The 26,829-nt window shown below is 37.0% G+C and overlaps 2 protein-coding genes across 5 annotated transcripts in view; one reads left to right on the top strand and one right to left on the bottom strand.

Annotated features, from left to right (window-relative positions):
- smap1 (small ArfGAP 1) overlaps window positions 1-10,664 on the top strand; it is a 254,410-nt gene extending 243,746 nt beyond the window's left edge. For all 4 annotated transcript variants that reach the window (XM_021480670.2, XM_021480669.2, XM_021480668.2 and 1 more), the window contains 1 exon segment: window positions 9,605-10,664. In XM_021480670.2, coding sequence (XP_021336345.1) covers window positions 9,605-9,739 — 135 coding nt within the window. In that variant the 3' untranslated portion in view covers window positions 9,740-10,664.
- A 157-nt stretch (window positions 10,665-10,821) lies between these two features.
- Window positions 10,822-26,829, bottom strand: part of b3gat2 (beta-1,3-glucuronyltransferase 2 (glucuronosyltransferase S)) — a 58,079-nt gene continuing 42,071 nt past the window's right edge. Inside the window, 1 exon segment of the mRNA NM_001003454.1 lies at window positions 10,822-11,370. Within this exon segment, the coding sequence (NP_001003454.1) occupies window positions 11,284-11,370 (87 nt within the window). The 3' untranslated portion in view covers window positions 10,822-11,283.

Raw genomic sequence — 26,829 nt, 5'->3', positions numbered from 1 at the left:
CCCAAAAACACCAGGTTGGATGCTACAGACAGCCTGTAACAAGCGACACAGCTTCACGGCGGATGCGTGCTCTCCCTCACACTTACAGTACTCACAAACATACACGCATGTAAATGAAGTCTTGAAATGGCTTGAATTACTTTGAAATTATCTTCTGTACCGTCTTTTGAAGCAATGCCTTTAGCTTAGGTATTGGTCGTCCATTATTTATTCACGCTTTGCTTAAAAAAAGTCAAATTTTGAGAAATGTTTTAGCTGATATCCAAGATTTTTGCAGTTAGTCAGACCATAACATAAAATAACGGACTCCTATTGAATTTTACTACGTGGAAGAAGAGCCCCCACTGAACAAGAATAACCGTGAGCTCACGCGCACCCTCTTCATTGCAGCAGAGCTACTGCCTGCCTCACCTTATCTTTTCAGTGTGGCTTTATGTTAGATCCTAACACAAATTAAGTGATTGCAGGCTCTTAGCCAGCCTTTTGAAAGGGGTGGTTCTTTTGTTTTTGTTTTTAAAACGTAGACCTTTTTTACAGTTATTCACCTCATTTTCTATTCAATTATGCATTTTAGCTACATTTTAAGAACTAATCTTTGCTGGATCAGCTTGTGGGATGGTGATCATAACCACACTTTTTTGATGAACTGTTTCTTACTACTACAAATTGCTTACCATTATATCTTACTACAAAGTATTTATTTACGAATTTTGAATTGAAATTGTAAACTAATCCTGTTTTATTAATATTGTAATGAGATTAACACTTAAAAAATGGCTAAAGAAATGTTAAAAAAAACTTATTTTATTCATTACAAATGTATTATCAATCATTTTAAAAAATAGGAGTCTGGTAAAATTAGTTTTAAAATAAAAACTGTAGCTTATTGGCAAATAAAAAGTCATTTAATTTTCCTCAGTCAGAATTTGGCCACTTAAATAATTAAAAATTAAATTTGTCTCAAAGCCTTCTTCTATCTATAATGTACACAATTTATGATGGCATACTGTCAAAAATGGAGTAAATGAGCTCATATAGGGGTTAAATTCTGAGTGAGGACATCCAATTAAAATGTCTGAAATGTATAAAAACATTTTATTTTAACATTAAATCGCAGCATACATTCATTCAGTAAGTAAAAGTTATGAAATATTGATTTTATCATTAATATACATCTCATGATGATGGGTGAGGCCTCCTGACCGCACGTTCCTGTTGCACATGTGAAGCTTGTGAGTTTTTTGTTTGTAAAGATCGGCTACATTTCTGCTTTGCTGACAGTACAATAGTTTATTTAATGTTTGATCTTGTTATACATTTTAATATAATATTTGATTATGTAGTTTTAAAAGATAAGTAAAGGATTTTTTTAGTTGATATTATTTTCATCCTTGATGATAAGAAATTTTACTTGTGTGGCAAACCAGCCAAATAGAGTGATTTATGAAAGATCTGGCTGTATTAAAAAAGGTTCAATCACTGGAATAAATTACATTTTAAAAGCAATTCTTTTAATTTGACTAACATTGCATCATATTAGAGTTTTTCACTCTGTATTTTTAATTTTATTGCTTTTTTTATATGAAGTATTATAAAGACCAGGATCTGGATAAACGCAACATTAAATGTACTGTGGTGAAATGAGCCAGCAGTAGCAGATTGGTTCAGTAGCATCATTGTAGATGGCATCTAGTTAGCTACATTGCAAAAAGGAAAGCTGATCATTCTGGCAGCTACAGAAAGCCATTGTGGATTAAGCATTCAGAGAGCTGGCAGGTGTAATCATATCATGAGATAAACAGATGCAAAAAAAATGGGGCAGGTGAATAAAGTGAACATGAAAAATGTCATAATTAAATAGCATTGATGACAGTTCCCGAGTCACAAAACTTGAGGTCAAGAACTCCAGCTTAGGTTCGTAATGTTCCTGTGGGGAATGTATTTTTACCCAAGCCTTTCAGAATCTGAGTCATTGATATAAAAGTAGACGTTCATCATCGGTGCAGCTCACTGGCTGCACTGGATCAGCATCTGCTTTTTATAGAGAGAACATCTATATCTGAAGCTATTACCATTCATCACATCCCATTCCCACAATGCATCTTCCTTTCATTCAGATCAGATACTTCACATTTCTGAAAGCGTTTTGCGTAGAGAACGAGGTTGTCACTTTCGGTCTCCCTCTGTCACTCTCGGCATATAATCAGAGACTCATAATAAGGGTTTTTAAAATCCTCATCTAATCTGCTGTCACCTCCCATCTGCATGTGGTCCATTATAGACGAGGGCTCGGCGACTCTCACCTCTCAACTTTTATCATCTCCCTGGTGCCCGTGACCCCCTGTGTATGAGGCTGAAAGCGAAGGGAGTCCGAGATTTGAGCCTCTGCGAGGTTAATTACACATCATAAATCAATACAGCAAGCTTTACACTCGCACAGCTTTAATTAAACCCCCCCACACAATGCAAACGTGTGTGTGTGTGTGTGTGAGTATTTTGAGAGACCGGCTGAGGAAAGGAATGCCTTTGCTCAGTGGTTTTTTGGAGTAAGGGTAATTTGCTGCTCAGTTCCTGGGAGAAGTGTGTTTCTTTGGAGAGGGATATGTTTTTGTTCATTATCCAACATCTTCTCCTTTTTCAAGGAGGTCTGAGGACAGCCCAGTATAGTACTACAAGTACACCATTGTGTTTATTTCTTCAAAAAGCATCAAAGCACCTGCCAGTAACTCTCCAGAAGAGTTTGGGGATATGGCTATTGTGCTCGGCCAGTGGCAGGTCATATGTTTTTGTCCATTACCCAACGTCTTCTCCATTTTCAAGGAGGTCTGAGGACAGCCAATGCACTGGGAGTAGAAGAATGATTAGCTTTGATTATTCACTCCCCTGAATAGCTGAGTACTGTTCTTGGAGTATTTACAAACACACACTCACACACCCACTTGTGCTCTCTCGACACACTTATTTGTCCATGCGTAGGCAGAATTGCGTTGAGGAGGAAGCAGGTGTAATTACGAGATTGGCCAAATTTGTCCTGCTGTGCATTTGAGCACAAAATGAAGTCGAGGTCCACAGTAGATCCTCCAGAGGATTTCGGAAGGAGTTTTTTTTCTTCATCTTCTTCGTCTTTTTTTATTCCTCTGACTGTCTCACTAGTCATACACTCCATGGCCTAAAGCGGTTTAGTCACCTTGTGAGACATCAGAGCACTCCAGGAGTTCACAGTGATGGATAACCTCCCTCACTGCCTCAGGAACAGGTTTAGTGCTGTGGAATTAAACACGGAATGGGAGGCCGATGAATTATGTTTGTATTTTAAGGTTTTATGGGGAAAGGCTAGTGCTACAGTTTCTGGAAACTTGAAATGGCATTTTTTAAAATCATTTTTGTGGCATATTATTATGTCTTTTATGGCTGTGAGATTCTAAAACTGCCCCATTAGCTTGTTTAAATATTACCTTCCCTGTAGTGAATGCAGAAATATTTTAAATCAACTTATTTGAACGATTTGTGGTACTCACAGATGTCATGTGTTATCAGAATTGAAGGTTGTGAAACCATGATGCTTTTTTCAAGATTCTGAATAGAGCTTTTGGTTGAAATATGAATCTTAACTAACACTTTTCTCTCTTTGTTTTTGGAAATAGGCTCATTTTACAAGACCCCTAGAGTTACTGTTGAATTTGACCAATTTTTAATCCATTTAGCCAATCTCTTGGTGTGGCGGGAACACAATTAACTTAGCTTAACATAAATCATTGAATCCGATGAGACCAGCATCTTGCTTTAATATCACCAAAGAGTTTTGATAGTATTATCAAAACTACCTTTTAGGGGGTTTTACACTTGGTTCAATTTAATTGCCTGGTCTGTACCCATGTTCAATTGTGTGTCCCCTTGCCACCTTCTCGGCTGGTTTGGGTTCACATTGTCTTTTTTCCATCTGATTTGAGGTACACTTGCATCATTAAGCAAGAAAGGTATAAACGAAGGTCGGAGCCAGCTCCAAGTGGGTGGGACATGAGCTCCAAGTGGCATTTTGGAGGTCTCCAGGCTGCAGCGATACTTACTTGCATTGAGCTGTGTTTACAGCTGTTGCTAGGTCACTAAAGCCAATGTGCCAAAATGGAAAGACTTATGCACATCGTGATCCTTCTAATTTTACTCAGGGATGCCATTTCTCATGCAATCGACGTGAGACTCAAAAAATCATCAGTATTCTCATGCCAAAATTTCACTTTCTCACACATGGCACAATAACTGTTCATACCCATACATTTTGGGGACAGGTGAGAAATTCTCGCTCCAAGCTAAAACCAAAAGTTGGCTGCGCTGTTTTTCTGAATCTGTTGGTTTCAGTAACATACAGACAGTGACTTGGGTCTATCTGCTGCAAAAATATTGAAAACGTTCAGAACATAGCGAGATGTCTGCAGAAGTTGTGTTTGGAGGAGACAAGCAGACATTATCACTGTGTTTGCACTGGGTCAGTCCCGCTTGTCACCAAGGTAACATTAAGTGATACACAGACATATGTACACAGACACAAATGAACATTATGAAATCTAAAGTTTGTTGTACAGTTTGAGGCTCACTTCCATTATTTAGTATGATTGCATTCACATCAGAAGTGAATCGGACCAGTGTTCACGCGAACTGTACCTCAGATCACCTCTTTCAGGAGGACTTGGGCATAGTTTGTGGGTGCGCGCCCGAGTTCAGAAGACATCGGCTATTTCTCAATATGCGTTCTTACATCAATATGTTCCTTGTGTTCTTGTGTAACTTCATCATCAACCACCAAAATTACGTTCCAAAACTCAAGACAGCAAGAAGTTCAGCACAGTATTTTCCCTAGAAGTCCCAGAAGTCATTACTTACTGAATAAGGGAGGTCGGAAACGCAGCATTTTATACTTGTTTTTATTAAATTTCAGAAATATAACTTATTTATCTCAGGAGTTTCCCTAAACGAGACATTGAAAGCACTATAAAAATCTTTATAAAGGCATAAACACATTAAGGGTGTTTATTTGCTGAAATTCGTATTAAAATCAGTTTTATTTGTGTTGTGCAATGTATATTTAAGGTTTTTGTGCAAGTTATATGTATATATTAAAATGGGGAAAAACAGTAAATCGTTGTATAAATGCTGTAGTGTTTAAATAATTTCCCGTTAAAAATACATGAAGGTCATGTGACCATCAGAAAGAAAGCAGCATATGATTTCTCACAGGACGCGTTCTGTGTTCTTGCGGTTTTCCGAGTTCATTTATCCAAGTTAATCTGGCAAGAATGGTCTCTATGAGAATGCAAGTCGGTTCTCTGAGTTCTTGGAAGTGAAATGAAGCCCTTGTTCACACTAGCTAAATGTACCATACTTTGACGTCAAACGAACCTGGGTGCGGACCAAAAATGCAAGCATGAAAGCACCCTTAAATTTTCTGAGTTAGATAATGGTCTAATTCAATTGAATGATTTATGCTAAGCTAAACCAAAAGTGCTATAGCCAGACCCATAGATTGGCTGAATGTATACTAAAAAAGTCAAACTTAGCTGATTAACTATTAAAATTAACCTATTTCTAATTAATACTTGTTTTATCTAATTAATACTAGTTTTCCTGTGACAAATGTTTTTTTCCTGTCAGTTTTGATCATCCTTGCTCAGTCAAAAAAATTCACTCCCTAAATTATGAAGCAGTAGCATTGATAGTCTAAAAAAACATCAGTCCTAATTTAGCTTACTAAGTATGCCTTACTCTTTATTTATTAAGCAAGCTGTGTTGTTCTGCTGGATCTTTAGTCTTTTAAATGTAAATACGCCTTTTTTTTTTTGATTGGCTAACCTCTGTGTGCTGACACACTTCAGCGTTTTCACTCAACAGATTAGCCTGAGCTGCTGAATAGTGAATAAGCAGTTAAATAAACATTAGCATAACATTGTATAAACATTATGTAAACACCAACCCTTTAGTTAACTAACAAGGTTGTCTTTGTTTCAGCTACTGTTTTTTTAAAGAGCTGCTGCAGGGGATGAATTTGAGAGACTTCACCAAGACGTTTTTAGCATGCCGATAGTGGATTAGTTGGCTGTTAAACTGTCAAGCAAGGCAAAATCACGTCTCTACAGCCGTCAAATCACCACCTGCGTCACAAATCCACCACATTCAACAATATCTTTCAAGAAAATTACTCTTGAACTTTTTGAACCGATTATGTGCTGTGAACATTGTTCCCGTTGCCTTTTACATTATTCTTCGAACAGACTATTTTGTGTAATAAAAATGGTCATTCATTTTACCCTCCGTACATGCCAGACAACCCACTGACCGGTCAATTATGTAGTTTTTGGTCACTGATTGTCAGCACAGTGTTTCAAACTCTTATTTCATAGATAGAACAGCCCTGTTTTTTCATTATACATGCCTTTTCACAGCTGGACAAAGATTGCCTACATTTACTTCCCAGAATTCAAGTTAATAATGAAAAATAGGGAGCTGCTTATTTGAAACCATTAGTTTCTGCTCTCTCTGCTGGCTATGAGCTGTAGAGACAGCGGTATAAATCAGACAGACATGTCTTATAGGACACCCCACAGCCACAAACCGCACACTACTCGATTCTCTGGTGAAAATGGTAGAGGTGTAGAAATAAAAAGTGTGTGTAGACGAAGAGAAGTAAGACGGGTGAGAAAGTTTAAAGATCAGAAAAGTGTTAACCTGGAAAAAAAAAGGTGAAATAGGAACATTGGAGGGAAAGGCCATTCACGGGTGAAATAGCAGCTCGCATCTTTGGTTTATTGTGTAAAAACGCCACTTTTGTTTTTCATGCTTCTGCCGACACTGCTAAAAGCAAGTGTATTGCTCTTTTTAGTGCCAAAAGCTCTGTTTAAAATCTAGCGATCTTCATTGAGAGCATCCTGAAAGCGAAGTAAACTTGCAAGTAAACAATTTGAAGTTGTATGCACTCCAATTATAGTGGATTTTATTTTTTATTTCAGAATAGTTTTATGTTTGCATTTTAGCCAACTACAGCTGCAGTAATTGAAGCATTCAATTGCAGAGTACAAACAATATTAACCCTTTATACTGTAGGCCACATTTAAGTACTTGTATAAATGATGTTAAGATGCATGGTTCTTCATCTGCTTAAGCCTTAACTTATATTAATGTATTGTTATTATTTAATATTGAATTATTGTTCAATATTAAGATTATTTTAATTTCCCAGTTTTTTATGTGTTGTGTAAGAGTTTAGCATACATGGCATTGTTAGCGTATGATTCATTTACTTTGATTCAGCTAGGATGCTTTTAATTGATTTAAAGTAAAAGGATGTTTCTAATGTTACAAAATATTAGTACTGTCGCCTCACAGCAAAAAGGTCACTGAGTCCCGGCTGTGCCAGTTGGCCTTTCAATGTGGAGTTTGCATGTTCTCCCTGTGTTTGCATGGGCTCGAGTTCCCCCCGCAGTCCGGAGACATGTGGTACAGGTGAATTGAATAAACTAAATTGGCCATAGTGAATGTGTGCGAATGAGTGTGTTTGGAATATTCCCAGTACTAGATTGCTGCTGAAACGGCATTCGCTGTGTAAAACATAAGCTAGATAAGTTGGCGGTTCATTCCTCTGTAGCAAGCCCTGACAAATAAACGGACTAAGCTGAAGGAAAATTAATGAATGAATAAATGAATATAGAAAATGGCTGAATGGTTGCTTCACAGCAGGAAGGTCTCCGGTTCTGTGCAGAGTTTGCATGTTCTGCACATCATATTCATGTTTGTGTGGGTTTCCACTAGGTCCTCTAGTATATACATTCAGTATAGTAAAGTAAAAACTATTAACTAACAAACTAATTAACTTTCAACCTTTTCCATACCTTGTCTGCAAAATTATAATTTATTAGTTTCCTTGTCTGCTTTACTGAGCTTGCTGTTTGCAAAGGATATCAATCATTTTGGTTTACAATTTGGTTAAAGGGTGTCACGGTGGCACAGTGTGTAGCATGATTGCCTCACAGCAAGAAGGTCAATGGTTCGAGCCTTGGCTGGCTCAGTTGGCATTTCTGTGTGAAGTCTGCATGTTCTCCCCATGTATGCGTGGGTTTCCTCTGGGTGCTCCGGTTTCCCCCACAAGTCCAAAGACATGTGGTATAGGTGAATTGGTGAGGCTAAATTGTCCGTAGTGCATGTGTGTGAATGAATGAGTGTGTATGGATCTTTCCCAGTTATGGGTTGCAGCTGGCAGGGCATCCGCTGCGTAAAACATATGCTGCATAAGTTGGTGGTTCATTCTGTTGTGGCGACCCCAGATTAATAAAGGGACTAAGCTAAAAAGAAATTGAATGAATGAATTTGGATGAATTCTTTTTCATAGAGAACCTTAAAGTGATACTTCACACAAAATTGAATATTCTGCCATAATTTACTCACTTTTCACTTACTGTTTCTTCTGTTGAAGAATAGTTTCTGAAAAATGCTGGTAGCTGACATCCATTGACTTCCATAGTAATTTTTTTTTCCAGCAATCAGCTTTCTTTAAAATATTTTCTTTTGTGTTCGACATAAGTATTTCATGAAGGTTGAACTCCAGATGAGGGAGAATAAATTGGGCCATTTCCATTTTTGGGCAAACTATCCCTTAAGGGTGCACTTTTGACCAATGAGGGCAGCTGTATAGACCCTCTTTTAAAATGCTGCGTTGTGAAAACATTTTGTTTTAGAACAAAGCAAACAATCTACATGTTTAACCTCCAGGGGTCGAAGACTGCGTATACGCGATTTGAGGCGTCTTCTCCTGATAACGCTTAAAAAAAGCTTAAATTACACTTTCAGATTTGATCGTACAGATAAGATCAATACATCAATCGAATCTGTTTGGTGTCTTCTTTTTTTGTGTACACTCACAATAACAACAAAAGTGTGTGATTTTGCAAAATTAGAAAAACATACAGTGTAGGCATTCTTTCTTTTCTATCTCCACGAACTGTTTAGAAACGCATCAGCAAAATGCACTGAAACTCCGCGAAAACAAAACACACAGACATGAGACATGTATCTTTAGAAAGCTTGAAGTGTCTACTTTTAAATGCAAAATTATTGTTTGATAAAATAATCAGTATGAAACCAACACAATGTCTAGTTGCTCAGTCTGATCTCATTAGTTTTAATGTGACCATGCCCACAAGTCCACGCGCTGCTTGAATAAAGTAATACATGATAGAGAGACATACCTGCATAAAGCTTGGAAGGTGAACTTTCCGACACATTTTAAAAACAATACATGAGAGAGCATGCTAGGAAGGTTGTTTCATTTTTATTCCAAGGTTAAATTGAAATTATGACCCATTTATCCTTGTGTTGTTTAATGTCACTTCTTGCTTGTTCGTTTGTGAGAAGTAGTTTGGACAAAGTTGTCGGTGATTCTCCTAATTTAGGGTCACGCAGTCGCCGATCCATCTTGCAATGTAAACAAAGCAGCGACGGAACGCTAGCCCAGATAGTCATGACACACAACTACTTTGAAAATCATGCAGTCTGAACTCTGGATTGACGGTCTTGTTTTACACTTCTCTTCCTTCTCTTTCAACTCTTTTGTGTCTTTCAGATTAACCAACAGATGTCTGGAATGAACCTGAACGGTTCTGGTGCTCCTATGGCATTTGGGCAGCCCGGTGCCCCTATGGGCGGCTGGGTGGCTCCCCCCTCCGGTCAGACCCTCAGCACCCAGCTCTGGAAGTAAACCAATGAGGGACGATGGAGGACAAGAGGCACTACATCCTTCCATCTCTCCTCTCCTCCACCACCACAACCGGCACCCAGAGTTTTATTCATGTACTGTCAAATTTTCTCCCCCTTTCTCTTTCCAACCATTACTACTCTGGAGAGCATCGATTCAACCTGCCCTCTGTGTATTGATCAAGTGAGTGAGAGTACAGTGTGCAAGAGACTGGCAGCTTTGACCATCTTATTTGCAATTATAATTTTTTTCTCTTCTATTATTATATATATAAATATAAATATATTTTTGGGGGGTTCAAAACACATATCAGCTACAAGAAAGCTGCTGGACCAATTATACAGGCTTCTAATATATCTTTACCAAATCAATAGTGAGTCATAGTATTTAAAAGACAAGAGGTATGGCTATCATATTTGTGACTTTCCCCTTCCTTCTCCGAACTTGTGTAGCCCGACGTCCTACAACCCCCGTAGCAAATATTGTATAGACCCATGTAATGTATGTAATCATATGATAGACAAACCCCTCTCAGCCCCTTCTCTCCGGCCACTCAGCCCACCGCATCTGTGTAGCTCCATGAGAAACTCCATCTTTACTGTGATGTTTTAATGTGTGCGTTACAGAGAAGCACAGTGAGTGAAAGACAAATAAACCTGGACGACTGTACAGCTGCGATGGCTTTTGGGGGTCAAAAGAAAGGGTCGTTGGTTTTACCCGAACAAAAGCGCGCAGTCAAACACGTCAGTCCCGCCGCTGTAGCAGAGCTTCTATCCTCTCAGACAGGGTCTCTCTGCTGTGCAATAATTTCAACATCCCCACCGTGTCATCCAGGTTTATTTCTATAATGTGTTTACATTTTTTCTGGTGCCTAGTACAGAGACAGAATATTGTTATTTCCGTGCATTAAACAGTGAATAGCCATGAACTATTGTGTGATCATTTTGTCTAAAGACGCATTTATTGTAAAGTTATCTTTTTCTTTTTTTCCTTTTTTTGCTTTTAAAGAGGGTCGTTTGGAATAAAGACAGTTGTAATGCAAAAGTTCTGTCCCTGTAATGGTGTGTCACGCTTTGGATGTTATGTTCATCCACTATTTCTTTTTATTGTTATTTATTTATTCATTTTTTGTAGGCAGTTAGTTTTATTTTCAGCACCACACAGGCTCACTTTACATTATTCAAGCAGCCAGTCCTTTTCCTCCGTGTTCAGAGACATTAATCTGATTCTCCAAGCATCCACAAAATAGTCTGTTGACCTCCACATTTGGAATAATATCAAGTTTTTCTCATACAGTTTTCATTTATCCATGCTTTCGCCTCTACTAAGTTACAGGTAATCCAGTGTGACGCCGCAGTGTGAAGCTCCAGCAGATACAGTGCATGTCAGTAGAGAGTTCATTCCAGCATCCCGAGACAGCTTGGCATGTGTCCTTTACGCCACAGCAGGTATCCTAAAGTTCAGAGGTTGCCATCGTTTTTTTTTTGGAAAGTGCCATTGATGGCGGGCCTCCGTCCAGTGTTGAATGACTAGTGCAGTGTCGATTGCTAGACTTCTATAAACACTGAATCCTGTTGCCGCTTTGGTTCATTACCCAGGTTGACCTTCTCAGTGCGGGTATGCCAGACCAGGACCTGAAAGAAACCAACGGGAATCAGTTTTTTTAAATCAAGCATGTGCACAAAAACAAAGACTATATCTATATATAGCATATATATGACCTGGAGAAAATTGTTGGTACCCTAAAAGATGCTGTATGTAAGTTTTTGACTCTTCTGAAGCATAAAAATACCATAATATGTGTGTAGATATTTAAGATACATGCAAAGTGAACATTCTTTATTATCTAAAAAACAATACTGAAGTCAGAGTTTCTGTTTTGAAAATGTGAGTTACGTGTCACAACGCTGTCTTTGTTTTGATTCTTTTAACCCACCCAATGCCAGTTTAGCCAATAATATGTCTGCACCCCAGGTTACCTTATTGGAAAACCGCATATTTCATTTATTCATTCCCATGTTTGAAATACAACCTCCGGTGAACAGTAGCAGACTTCGAAATGAGACGCAGATTCACGTGACGAGATTTGCAGTGATAAGGAATTTGGCTGTTTGCACCAGACAAAACACCACAGAAATTTAAAAACAGCCATTCAGAAGCATAGGATATGCACTCAATTACAAAATGGTAAGGTTTATAATTTATTGAATACATGTTAACCCTCTTTAATTATTAAATGTGCCTGCTAAATCAAATCAAGTTCTAATTAGTTTAACTTCAAGTGGTTTATTTTATTTTCAAGATCTAAGGTAAACTGTCTGCTGCTGGTTTCAGTAATATGGCAGTGAATGTAATGTGAAATATGGCATTCAAACTCACTTTATTAGCATTTAACACTGAATAAAGCACATGAGCTGTACCTGAGGTAAACATTGACAGTTTTCTGTTGTTCAACTGCAAGAAATAGAAGCCGTTTCTAATATATCAATTGGAGGTGTTGGTTAGAACAAAAATCGTTTTAATATGTAAAATACTCCTTCTATCGCGTGTTATTGCTTTTATATAGAACATGGTTTGAATCAGCCTTTAGGCCCGATTGTCAGACTCCTCAATCTGGCAACCTGTGCTTGCATTTGTTTTGATCCAGGAATGTAATACCAAGTTCCACTGTTGGTCAAACTTACATACTGCACCCTTAAATTTTGTACAGCCAAGTTTTATTAGTTTGTCTTTTTTAATGCTTCAATTGTTCTATAATGTGATAGAAATATTAGACTTTCATTAGTTTACTTTCACAAATTACACTTCGCTTGACTGACCCAATCAATCAAGCGCAGGGTTCGCCAGATTTTTAAACGTTTCTGAAATGATCAATGCTTTGAATCACTAGTTACATGACCCGGGGCCTGTTTCAGTAAGGAGGTTCAAACAACTCGGAGTTTAAACTTGAACTCTGAGTTGATTTACCGAGAGATTAAAAACTCAGAGTTTTCGGTTTCAGAAAAGCTGATCTGAGTTGGGTCAATCAACTTTGAGTAGACCAACTCAGAGTTAAGCGCGCACACCGTGACTATAAAAAGGCATTATTAATGGAGCGCAGATATTATGAGTGACCATGGCAACATCTTAAAAAAAGAGATCACCATTTCTTTTCCCAGCTGAACTTGATCTGCTCATGCAAAGTTTTAGCAAATATGAGTGTATATATTTAAAAAGAAGCAACCATCAGTGAAACAGAGACAGTTAGCCTGGGAAAACAGCTGCTCAAGTTAATGCGTATTTTTTTATTTAAATTATTTAAACATTTAAGTATAATAAAATAAGTAATATAATGTGTGACGTTTATACTTTTTTCTAAACTTTTATACACGTTTATCAGTTTTAATAGATTTAACAGTGCACTTGTGTGTCTGCCTTTTTATTGATCAAGTGATAGAGGTTGATATAACATTAAGAACTGTAAAGAAAAATAATTTTTATACAGAATAATAATCCCATTAATCTAGTAACAGTACATGTCGAAGGTTAAGCTAAATATTTATGGAAAAAAGGACAAGCCTTGTACGTGACTTTGTTCTGTGTGTGACAAAAAATGTAGGCAATAGCAGTTTCCATCAAAATACAGGCTTACATAAATTTGTGCAAAACTGGAATAATGCCTAAACGATGCGAATAAAGCAGCGTTTTTATCCAACGAGTCAAAGAGAACACAATCGTCACTTCCTGATTAACTTGCGCCAAATATCAACAGTAAAAACAGAATTTACTGCGGTAGAACAAGCTGCGTTAATGATTTTTTATTTAATACTTGCGCCTCAGAAGACACAATGAACACGTGGGGGCGTTTGAAGCCAGACGCGGAGATCTTGACACGCTCCAGACGCTTGGAGGTAATTAATAAAATACACTAATACTGAAACAGTTAAGGCATTTTAGAATGACTAAAACAACATTTAAGATGTTCTACTGTGTGCTCAGTCTGCTGGTTTGTCCATTCACACACATTTTTATCATCATCTCTAACAAACTTTTTTTTAATGTACATACTGTAATTTGTTAAGTGCACTTCGTAGTTTATGCGCATCTTTTCTTATCAAATGAAAGTTTAACCTACTCAGTTATGCAAATGTTTTATTATGCATATTTTCAAAAGTTATTTGAATCATGACGTTTCCATCAATCGGTTTTATGGTCATCTCCAAAATGAGCTCTAAATTAGGTGTGTGGAAATGTAAGACTAAGGTGAGAAATACGCTTCATCTTTAAAAAAGGGGAGGAGACCGACAGAAACTCAGAGTTTAGAGAATAAAACCTGCTCCGGACCAGGTTAGATTCACAGAGTAAGTTACCACAGTAACTGACTCTGAGTTAAAGTTACCTTTCTTTCAGAAACAGGCTTGACTTACCCTGATTTCTTGAGTTTAACAAAACGTCAGTATCACATCAGCCATCCCTACTAATAGAAGGACTAGTTTAATTGATACGATTTCCTAGCTGCAATATTAAAGTCCCAACCAAACTCACACATTCCCAAGCACACAATCATGACCCGACAGCCCATACCATTTCAGAGCAAACAAACATGAAAAAAAAAACAATAGTTTGTTCTTTGGGGAAAAAATAATTTATTTATAAGTATTTTTTAATATATGGTTTGTCTCACATCCGTTAGGCAGGGTGTCTGCGGGGTCTTAAAAAATATTAAAAGTTGATAAATCGATTATGAGAAAATTAAGGCCCCTAAAAGGTATTAAAAAGTATTAATCCCATTTTTACGAGGTCTTAAATTTGGTTTGAGTGTTGTAAAAAAAGTTTGACTCAAAAAAAGCATAAATACATTTATTTTCCTCGATTGGTTTGGTCCGGGTGCATCCTGCCAAGCTCCTCTGTCCAGGTGATGTCACGTAATTTGCGATAAAGCTGGAAAGTATTGTGCAGCTCTCCACATGTTGCGAAACCAGAGAGCAAAACAGACGGCAAAGAAGGATAATGCAAGTTTGTTTACTCCTGGTTGGAGAAAGATGAGATGAAGATTAAATAATGGCTGAAGCCTGTCGCTGAAAACAACCAAGTAATTTATTCCTTCAAGGTTTGTTTCTTCCGAGCTTATAGGGTCTTTGTGTTTGTCCAAAATGATCCATGATTTGTAGAGAAAGAATCTTGACGACGTTTATGTTTGTTCTTATCAGGTTTGGTCCCTACTAATTTTTTTTTAACTTGTTTTAGGGATGTAGTGATATGGAATATTTTGTCCATACCAATAACTAATAACTCCATAAATACACATCTTAATATATATATATATATAAATATATATATATATATATATATATATATATATATATATATATATATATATATATATATATATATATATATATATTATTATTATTATTTCCAGCCTGTTTAAAATAACAAAATGCAAACAAATACAGTGGATATTATAATTAAAACTTAAACTTCAGAAGACCAAGAAAATGGTAGTGAAATGGCAAAAGCTTTGCTTCTCTCAAAAACATTTACAGATTGTTTCTGGTGGAAAAATGTAAACACTACTAGAATCTGTCTTAACCATAAACTCCTCTAAGGCAATTATCTGCAACATTTGATATGTCCAGTCATGTGAAGAGAACCAATCAATCACTAATGGCCAACAGCATGCATCTCAAATGAATCAATTAGCAAAAACAATCCATAATTTATTTGGTCAATACCGATATGGCCACTGATGTATTGTGTGTCACTAACCTTTTCTCTAATAAACAATCAATATCCTGAGATGCGCATTTGCAACTGCCCATGTATATCATCTATAAATCAAAATAGAAGCTTTCTAAGTGTTATTTGAGCTTAGGATATAATATTTCTATATAACAAGTGTTTAGCTGCGATATTAAAGTCCCACCTAAACTCACACAGACCCAAGTACACAATCATGACCCAACAGCTCATTTAATACCATTTCAGAGCAAACAAACAAACATGCACACACAAAAAAGACAAAACTTGACGTGGAGAGAACTACGTATAATTTATTGTTTTGTGTTTTTGGGTTATTTTTTGTATGTGTTTGGTCATATTGGAGGCACAGAACATAAACAATCTGACTGAAGTGAATGACATGCACATATCTAGCTGATCAATTGTTGTCATGTTTTGACAATGTGTTTGTTCTTACCTGTTTTGGTCAAGTAAGTGAAATATTATCAGGCCAATGTCTTAATACTGCTCATGTGTCTCTTTTACAATCCATTTAATTCAGATTATCAACATTTGAATTTACATTTAGTCATCTAGCAGACTTTCCCAGTGATGGGTTGCGGACATCCGGACATCCGCTGCGTAAAACATATACTGGATAAGTTGGTGGTTCATTCCACTGGGGCGACCCCAAATAAATAAAGGGACTAAGCCGGAAAAGAAAATGAATGAAAGAATTTAGCAGCTGCTTTTGTCCAAAGTCACTTACAATTGAGGCATTCAGCAATTCAACTGGAAGAGCTAATTACACAATAGAAAAAAATATATATAAAAATATGTAAATAACAGCATTACCTTAAAAAAAAGGGGACTTTCAAACAGCTTTTCTGGAGTTTGTTTTCAGGCTTCCTGAAGGGCAGTTTTATGGCCACTTTTATCAAAATTATCAAAACACCCTTCACTGCTTAAAGGCTGATTCTGCGTCGAGTGATCGGCGTGACCCACGACGCCTGCCTTGCGCGTAGTTATGCATTTATACTTCTGCGTGCTGTTTGTGTTGCATCACAATAACACTTTCAAAGCGCTAGCTGGCAGTAGGTTTTTATATTCCTTTGTGTCAAGGTTCTTTGGGGTGTTTTGTTTTTTCTGAACGCTACCTTAACTCACTCATTCAGAGGCAGAAACTAGCAGACATGTAACAACTTTAATAATAAGGTTAACACAAAATATCCATTTAGAGGTGCCCACACTGGTCACAGCTACTAAGCAGACCAATCACAGAGCTTGTGCTAAGTGTCGTTGCAACGTGTAGTTACATTTTTTTGGGAGGGGCACATCAGCATCAGTGCTAGACATGGCGAGGGCTATGCGACCAGGCGAAGGCTGCGCCAGAGAATATGTGTGCACTTGATGCAGAAGTATAAATCAGCCTTAAATGAGTCTTTCTCATATAATGTAGCAGCATTTCCCCTATGGTTTAGGCAACATAATTGAGTTAAACAATATATTCTTTGAAACAAAGTATGCAGTTTATGCTGTTACTCACATACAACAATGGCCACACTCCAAAAAAATGCTGGGTTGTTTTAGGTCAGTGTTAGGTCAAATATGATCAAACATTCAATTAATTTTAAATTACACTTTATAAATAAAAAGTTGGGTTAGCCCATATTTGACCCAACATTGGGTAAGGCCAACCCAGCATTTTTGAGCCACATTCAAACTAGTGTTTGAGCATGTGGAAGTCTGTCAAATGGTGCCACAAAAGGGCGAGACGTAACAAGATGATGCGGCACTGTTAAACCTAGCAACTGCACCATATTTCAAATTTTAGTACAGAGAGGTCATGCTTTGATCTCTTATATTGGTCTTAAGCATTCATGTGATGCAAATTTGCAGGTAGGAAATCACAAAGCTTAAACTTTTCAATGTAGCAACATGCAAGCATTTCCAGTCTGGCACATTTACAAGTGTGTAAGTGTTTAGAGTGCATTATGGTCGCACATACAGGTAACTGGCCAAATGTTGACATAAATAAAAATATTATAAATATAACAAAAATAAAATAAAACATGGCGAGATTAGGTTTATCATCCATACTGCAGCCATCCACCAGGGGGCGATCAAAATGTTTTAGTTCACGCCCGATTCACATGGGGCTTCAATGTTAACGCTTGACATAGGGCGTGTTTGAAGTTGGGGCTGATGTGATTGTCATAACAGCGTCAGCCAATGAAACAATTCTGCAATCGGCTACTGTCTGAGTTGAGGAATTTGCATGAAGCAATCTGATTGGTTGACGCTTCCAATTGTGCTTGAAGTTGAGAAATTCCAAAATTCTGCAGTGAGCAATGATGCTGAAGCAGCGCCGACAGACCCACAATTCAGTTCGGCAATGATTGACATCACACATTCAAAGTGAATATAAAGCAATTATGCTGATACATGTAAATGTAGTGTCACTGTTCAGGAAGTGTGAAGCTAAAGTATGACCATCAAGTAAAATGACTTTCTTTCACTTCAGAGGACATAAAACACACGCATTGATCTCTCTGTGGAAATGTTCTAGTCTGCTGGTGCGTGAAGGGTGCCGGATTGGGATCTAGGACTAGTTTAATGTCTTAATTACATCAGATTGAGGCAGTGCAGGGAATGAGCACAGTTAAACAGCCTCACCCAGGTGTGACGCGTCCGCTCCCAAACACATGGCACTGCAAATTGGCTTGTTTTGCATAACAAGGCTAATTTAGCATAACCATAAAGAGATAAATAGGGTTCATCATGGAGCTGCGGCTGAAAAAAGTAACCCAAAGGATGCTGTAGAAGCTGACCTGATAAGAAGATGCATCCCTCTGGTAGATTCAGTAATAGTGCTCCTTATGTAGGTGTCGGATGCTCTACTTTTCCTACTAATGCTGTTTTTCCCTTGATAAATATTAGCAGGGCTCAGTAAGTTGTAGGACGGAGCTTTAATACGTGTCGAAAAGTTTTTACACACACTCTGAAGGAAGAAAAACCTAAGTTGTGAACTTCCTGAAGTGTAACGTAATTGGTTTGGGGGTGGTTAAACTTCATTAGTTGTGTTTGTGTGCAGCTGTCGAAGACATTTACGGCCCACAGTGATTCTAATTTTAATAGTTGGAAAGTAATAATGCATGAAGAATTAAAGGTGTGCACTTGTGCTTTCATATGTAATAAATCCTTGAATTTTTAATGTCGATAATGTAATGACTACAACTCAACGCACAAAGGTTGAAAGAAGTGATGTTACAGCATTGCAGAGGTATGAAGCCAGCAGTCCCATAGGCTTTAGTAATTGTAAACGGGTTTCAAGAAAAGCTTATTAAAATTTAAAGCCTTCTTACTTTTTGGACTAATCTCGGAGCAGTCTTATTGTATCCATGACAATATTATAAGACAAGGGCAGATGTTGTTATGATTATTACAGCGTGCGCCAAACTATCTTGTTTAATATGCTGATAGATGGATTTCAATTTAAGGTGTGAGAGCCCGTTTCGGATTTTTCTTGATGAGAAAATACAACCAATCTCTGACTTTCAGAAAGCTGCTCACAAAATCATTCTCTATTCTATAATGAGACGCTTACATAATCTGGTCTGGAACATAAAGATGAGAAGAGTGATACCTTGTCTGGCTTATAAATGGTTATTTAAATGACACTATTTTAGCAAATAAATGTTATATTTATGTACATAAAAGTGGAATAGAAAAGCAGTTTAAAGTGATGCTGTTATATTTACATTTATTGATTCAGCAGATGCTTTTATTCAAAGTGTCTAACAAATCAGGATAAAAGAAGAACTACAAATCGACAGAGCAGCAGCAATATATAGATGCCATGACAGTTTGTTGCTTTAGAATTATAAGGTTCAATCTGCATTTTGAATGGTCAGATATTGAGCTTAGAAGTTTTTGCATTCCGAATAGCAAACAATATGTGTAACACTTCTCTTTCATACATTACCCTGACAAATACCCCTACATGTAAATTATCAAAGTTCTCTTACATTTGCAAATTGGAGTCAAAACAAAAAAGGGCAAATGCAGATAGAAGCTTCTAATTCAAAACAGTCATTTTCTGCTTGAAATGATAAGGTTCAGTCTGGTAGATCATTCATTAAAGCATTACTTTTCAACCAATATAATCAGTCTACTAATGAATTTAATTAAAAAACTTAATTGGTGTTGTGACAATATGTTGATGTTTGAGAAAGTTTCATTTTTGCTTTCTACAACATTAATGTTTTAAGATTTTTTCTTGTTCAAATTAAGCTTACAAGGTTGTGCTGAATATGTTGTCCAGTGCAGATGTTAATTTTATGTAATCAATATGGTAATATTTATTGAATTATATGGTTTATATGAATTGTTGAATTATATTTTTTGAATTATATGCCTGATGAATTAAATTATTTGTCCTTCAAGGATTACAGTTTTTCTCAGTCCCTTTGGTGCCTTTCTCACAACATCTGTGCATTTCTGCACAACAGTTAATGCATTTCTCAAAACAATTAGTACAAACTGCAAAACCTAGCTGATAACCTGCAAAAACGCGTCACATGCTCAAAATGGATAGTTCATTCCTCAAAAGCAAGTATTCATGTCAATCAAAGAGTCAGTATCATCAAAATGAAAAGTCCTGACACCATTGTTTATGAACAAGATGACTTTGTCATGTTTTCATTATGTCAGTTTACTCTGTACATTTTTTCAATGCAAAAAAGTCAGATTTTGGTAAAACTTCTTGAAAATGCTCAAGATAGTGCTATAGACTATTAGCACAGCCAATTGAAAACTACAGTAAAGTTAGACATCACTGCATTTAGTGAGTGTATCTAGTACACGACACTGAATATGTATGTTTCACATTTTTTCTGCATTTGCTCTTTACAATTTGAATTTTTTCACAGCATTGTGCAGAAGAATAAATACACCCTAATTTACAACAAACATAAACTTTCTTTGGGTTGAACTGTGCACAACTGTAAACAATATTGCAGCACATATTGGAACTGAACCTACATACATACACAGGTCTGTAAATCATTTATGAAATTGTTCAATTTAGAAGACATTTTCAGTAAAATAAAGATTTACTTTTTTTTTTTTTTAGATTTACATTTTTTTTTGTATGTAATGACTCAAGTAATGAAATGAGGGCTATTAGTTTTATATGGGATGACTATTCAGCATATACAAGTTTAGCAAATTTTGACTGATATGACATAAGCAAATGATAATGTTATAAATAGCAGAGAGTTGTATGAAAGCAATTGATGCATGTCCGAAAGCATTTGGAATTTGCTGAAAGGAATTAGAAACTGCTACTAGGATGTGCACAAATGACTAATTGTTTTGAGAAATGCATTAACTGTTGTGCAAATGCAAATAGTGTTGTGAGAAATGCACCAAAGCCACTGAGAAAAACTGTAATATATAATTTAAAGTCTTTAAAAGAAAACAGGTAGTGAGCAAATGAATTGTGTAACAACGTTTAATAAACACTGAAAAATGTTTTATTGACTATATATACACACAAATAAAAATGTTTCACATTTAATCTATTAAATATTTCAAATAATTTTTTTTTCAACAATGTTAAATTTAACATTTTATCTCAATGTCAAAAAATTTTGTAAAATCATCTCATTTACAGACACCTTTTTTTTTTTGTTTCAGGTTTCTTCTTAATTTTCTGTGGTTTGGCATTATTTAGTCGACTCAGGTTTTTGTGTTTTTATTTGGTCTTTCCCACTGTCAATGAAACAGTCTGGTGGAATGACAAAGAAAGCTGATCCTGAGAGGTCCTTGTGCGTGCGTTAGAAATGCAGATTGGCTCACAGAAAGAACTTTATAGAGCCAAGCTAGAGTTCGGTTTTGTAGATAAAACCTTTTTTGTTTTTTAAATAAAAAGTCATAAAATGTAAACAAAGATATAAAAAAATCCCATCATTTAAATAAGTTGTCATTTAATAAGAATATGTCAATAAATCAATTCTGACAAAAATGTCAAATAGAACCTACTGTAATACTTCTAAGGTGACACATTTTTGTGTAAACACCACTAAAATTGCTAAAAGAACTAATATAATGTGATCTAAAAGACATTAAAAACATTGACATAATTAAGGCTCAATATCTTTAGTTGACCTCTACTATTCTGCAGTTCTTCAAAATGTTTACTGTTAGTGAAAAAAGTTGTGGAGTAATGATGCTGAAACATATTTTAAACTGTTATGTTTGACTAACCTTGATTTATAATATTAAAAAGAAATGCTCAGTGTGTACGTAGAAAATAACAAAGATTAAACATGCTACAAATGAAATGTTCATGTTAGCTATTGCATTACTTTTTAAGTATAATCACTAGGGCTGCATGATTCTGGCTAAAATGAGAATCACAGTTTTTTTTGCTTAAAATAAAGATCACGATTCTGTAGATGTAAAATAAAGGTTAATTTGAGTGGGCTATTATTATTGTTATTTCTCAAACATATGATTAAAAATAAACTAATAATATTATGTGTAGGTTTACTGTTGGTGAAAATGCTTAATTTTGTATTGACTTGGAATGGTGGGCTTGAACAGACATTAATTGGTCCTGATTATTAATGCACAGTACACAGAGATGACATCAGAGACCAACTATTCATAATTCTGCAGTCATAACTATAATACGATATGAATATCATGCTTGAATACATCATTTTGTGAAGACATAAATGGCATTTTTGGGTGATTTACACCTTATAATTTACATTATGTGACCATTGGTGTCCACATTGCTGAGCAACGTATGTAAAACAATGTGAAGACTTGTGCGGCTGCCTTTGCTTCTTTCCTGAACTTGAAAATATGATTGACAGAATCGTAGAAATGCTGGATTAAGATCTGCTAGGGGGCCGAATTGAGATTGCGATCTTTTTTCGATCAATTGTGCAGCTCTAATAACAACCTTGTAAAATAGGTGTCAAACTCAGTTCCTGTAGGGCCGCAGCTCTGCCCATTTTAGTTACAACCAAGCGGCAACCTCCCGCTCTCTCTCAGGAAGCCAATACGGAAGTAACTAAAACTGCAATTCATCCGAAATTCCGCTAGTCTTAGCCGCTCCTGGCTCCAAAACAGAGCAAATTTCAATTGAGCCCACTGTTAGAATGGCCAACTTTACAGCAGAAAAAAAGGTGTTTACAGCCTGGTACAAAAAAGATTTTGGTTAATACAGCTAATATTACCCTTCATGACAACTGTGAGGGGGGTGAATTTTTTTATAACTCATCCGTTTCCTTTATATTAAGTTATATTAAGTTTGCATAATTAAGGGAGTGGCCACTTGAGTGACGGTTAGGTCTCGCTGGTCGCCGTCACGTCACCTCAGCTGAACCCTGCAGGTTAGCCACTGAACTCGGCATATTTATCGTATTTCTTTGTTGTTTTATGTGGCTTTACACAGTCAACTGCCTTTTGGACTTGTTTCCCACAATTATTAGATGGCATGGCATGCTGAGGGCACTTAATTGTGCTCACAAACCATCCACCTGGCCTCCGTTTCCCATGTGAGTAAAGTTATATACTTATATACCATCTCTGTACATGTATTTGTTTTATTTAAGATCATTTATCGTTTATATTTATATTTAGAGCTGTAATGCACTCCAGAATCTGTCAGATTGATTAGCTGTGGGCTCTAGAACAGTCACCTGAAGCGCTGTCATACAGTGTTATGCTGGATTTCATCAATAGTCTTACAGTAACAAACACAGACTATATCTGAGGTGTTTAAGTAATTCGCGTTTTTCTCCTGTTGAAAAACGTCATAAGAACAATGTTTAGTGGCTCAATGTATTACAGCAGTGTTTTTAAAAGTCTAAACACTTTATTGATATAGTGTACAATCAAGCACAAATGGTCAGAATACAAATTAGTCACAGGTGATAAAGTATTAAGCATTTCTCCCAAAGTAAAGTGTGTCTGAACCAGGTCCAAGCTAAATGCTAGCAGGTGTCTGTAGCTCCGCTCACTCTCCGCCTCTTTGCCCTTGTTTGGTATCCCGCCTTGAGTGTGATGACGCGTGACCAAAATGGCGACGGTTGGCCGCGCCTACTTGTGGCTTCTTTTGCGCTCTTCAGAAACCTATAGGTGACGTCATGGATACTACGTCCATATATTTTACAGTCTATGCATAAGAACAATGTTTAGTGGCTCAATTTATTACAGCAGTGTTTTTAAAAGACTAAACACTTTATTGATATAGTGTACAACCAAGCACAAGTGGTCAGAATACAAACGAGTCACAAGTGATAAAGTATTAAGCGTTCTCCCAAAGTAAACCAGGTGTCTGAACCAGGTCCAAGCAAAATGCAGCATGCGTCTGTAGCTCAGCTCACTCTCCGCCTCTTTGCCCATGTTTGGTATCCCGCCGTGGGTGTGATGACGCGCGAACAAAATGGCGACGGTTGGCCGCGCCTACTTGTGGCTTCTTTTGCGCTCTGTAGAAACCTATGGGTGACGTCACGGATACTACGTCCATATATTTTACAGTCTATGGTTCCAACTTTAAGTAAACACACCTGATCAGACTAATTGAGTCCTTCAGTCTTGATTGAAATATATAGGTAAGTGTGCAGCAGGGTTGGAACTTAACGGTGCAGGGAATATACCGGCTCTCCAGGAATACCCCTGTTGTAAAATGTTATCTATAAAACATCAATCAGTTATTTTTCCATAATTTTGCACAGCATTAGGACATACTGTTCTATAATTTATTATTTTACCAAATGAGTTCAGCTGCCCCTGCTGAAAAAAAAAAAAACACATGTGTTGACAGGTAGTTTTTAGACCCATGACCAGCAAGCAACCAGCTTAAACCAACAGCCATCTGTCAAAACCTAAAGTTAGCAGCATATCTTGTTTTTTTTTACACATCCATTGTGGGGAAAATGTGTGGATTCCAATTGTCCTGTCCTACTGGAAAATAAATGTTCTCAAATGATGTTTGTCCGGAATATATTTTCCAAGGGTTTGAGTTGAATCTAAACAAGATGAGCATCTGAAGCCTTGAGAGAAAATAATAATTCGAGAGATTGTGTTGTGGGCAGAACCAGGCATGCTGGCACGCTGACAGCAGTCTGGCAGGAGCGCGATTGAGATTGACATTAATAAATAGGAGAGTCTATGCACTGACTTCTGTAAATATGCCTGTGAAAATCTCTCTCTCTCTCTCTCTCTCTCTCTCTCTCTCTCTCTCTTTCTCTTTCCCTTTCCCTCTCACCCTCGTCACCTCTCCATCTATATGGCATGTTTGCCATCTCTCTGCCAATCTTAAACAGATTCCCTTTGCCCTCTCCGTCCTCGTCTCTGTCTGTCCCTGTCCTCCTTGTCACATCGGTTCAGTCTGTTTACTCAGAGTTGGATGACCCCCTCAATCCTCCCCAGCCCTTAATTTTGAAGTGCATGCTGGGAGTTAGCGATATCGCACTGCCCACAGGCTTAGTCCCAGTCATCCGCCAGGGACCCTCAAGAACTTTCTACAAATGTGACCTTTCCGAAAGACGTCACTGGCAGTGCTCCATTTGGACAGACGCCCGCTGACGCCCATCACACACACTTTCCTTTTGTTTACTTCCATAATGCCATCCTCATATAATTGGAACACAGCCACAAATTTAAGTATATTAAACTCCCACTTTGTCCAAGTAGAGACACGCACTTCTTCATAACTGTCAGTGGCCTTTCTGTTCTGTTTACAGGTGATATATGCACATACCAACGACGAGGCCAGGAATATTCATTTAAGAAAACCTTGGTGAAATTAAGTAGGCTTTGGAGAATTTTTTTATTTTTTATTATTAAGGGCTGGTTCAGATTGTATTTTTAAGGCTTGGTTTTGTTTATAAGATTCAAAGCAATGTGTGTGCATGCTTCATTTGTAAAAAAAATCAGGTTATTTTTTTATATATCTTACTTTGATTATATACTGCTACTCCTACTGCTACTGCTATCCTAGTTCCTCTGTAAGGCCTGTCCTTAAAGAGGCTCTGATTGATCAGCTAACATAATGTGTTGAGATTTGCGGATTGGCTCCATGTCACCAGAAGCGTCACGCCACTACAAGCACATGCTTTTGAACTGTGTAAACACTGTCAGTCAGGCTAGCTGTTAGCCGTATCAGTTTGAGCCTGAATCAGACATAAAATGAAGAGGACACAGCTGAACCTCAAGCCTGCTCTCTAAAATAAATTTTGAAATGTATCTTTCAACAAATATTCTGGATAGAAACGTGTAAGTAATGTGAAATGTTCACATATCTTTTGTGAGTTTGTTATTTGAGATGTAGAACGCAGAGAAACCGGTCGCATAGAGAGACACTGCAGCGCTGGTGAAGATTGTGGCTGTTTACAGCGGTTTAACGGATACATTTGAATTTGAAGCTAAATTGTTAACAGTGCCAAACAGCATTTCCTGTTGTTTACATTGTTGTTTACATTCTCACTACAACATACCGTTAACACTAGAAACCATTTATGTAATAGATCGATTTAAACAAATAAAAAAACTTTCAGGTTGTGACTCACAATCCACAGCTTTGTCTATTATGGCTGGAGCTGCTTCTTCTTTGAGGAGTTTTTAGCCAAATCCAGCACTGAACTGGGAGAGATTCTGGAAGCTGTCCTTTGTCAAATGCTAGCTATATCTTTTTTTTTATAATTCTCTGGAACATAATTAAGATTAAACTGTAAGCACCTCTCTCTTTGTGATGTGTCTTTTGGAAGCCCAAATAAAGAAACAGAACAAGCTGTGTGAAAATAACAGTGTTTGGACGGCATTTTAGCTTTCTCTGCTATAACATTACAGCGCCTCTGGCCACGTACCTTCACTGTGCGGGGTGTATGCGCATGGTGAATGTACGTAATCTGAAGTTTTTGTGATTTCACTAACCCAGATGTATTTTTTGGTAGTCCCCAAATATCGCTAGCTTTAGGCTTTGCTAAGCTAACTCTGTAAAAGGCAATGTATCCATTTGCATTGAACTTTGAATGTCTTACATTCAGAAATGTTGTTTATGTTCACACAGCTACACTACACATCGACTAAAGTTTAAAATATGATATCGTAGTAGACCACCTCTTTAAACTGAAGCTATAGAATTAAAAAAAAGCATTACCAGGTGTTTTTTTTTTCTGAAAGATAAAAAGGTAAAAAACATTACCTGAAATGATATGCCAAAATTGTGATAATTCAATTATTCAGGGAGAGACCAAACACAGAGTTTTTGTACACTGTGTAGTTATAGGAACTCAGTCATTTGAACTACATTTGCCAAAAGTCAAAACCACGACTCACCAAAGAAAGATGCCAAAAAGAAGCATGACACA

The sequence above is a fragment of the Danio rerio genome, chromosome 13, assembly GCF_049306965.1.
Source record: "Danio rerio strain Tuebingen ecotype United States chromosome 13, GRCz12tu, whole genome shotgun sequence".
Classification (NCBI taxonomy): Eukaryota; Metazoa; Chordata; class Actinopteri; order Cypriniformes; family Danionidae; genus Danio; species Danio rerio.
The sequence above is the reverse complement of the archived record's forward strand: the minus strand, read 5'-3'. Positions and strand labels throughout refer to the sequence as shown.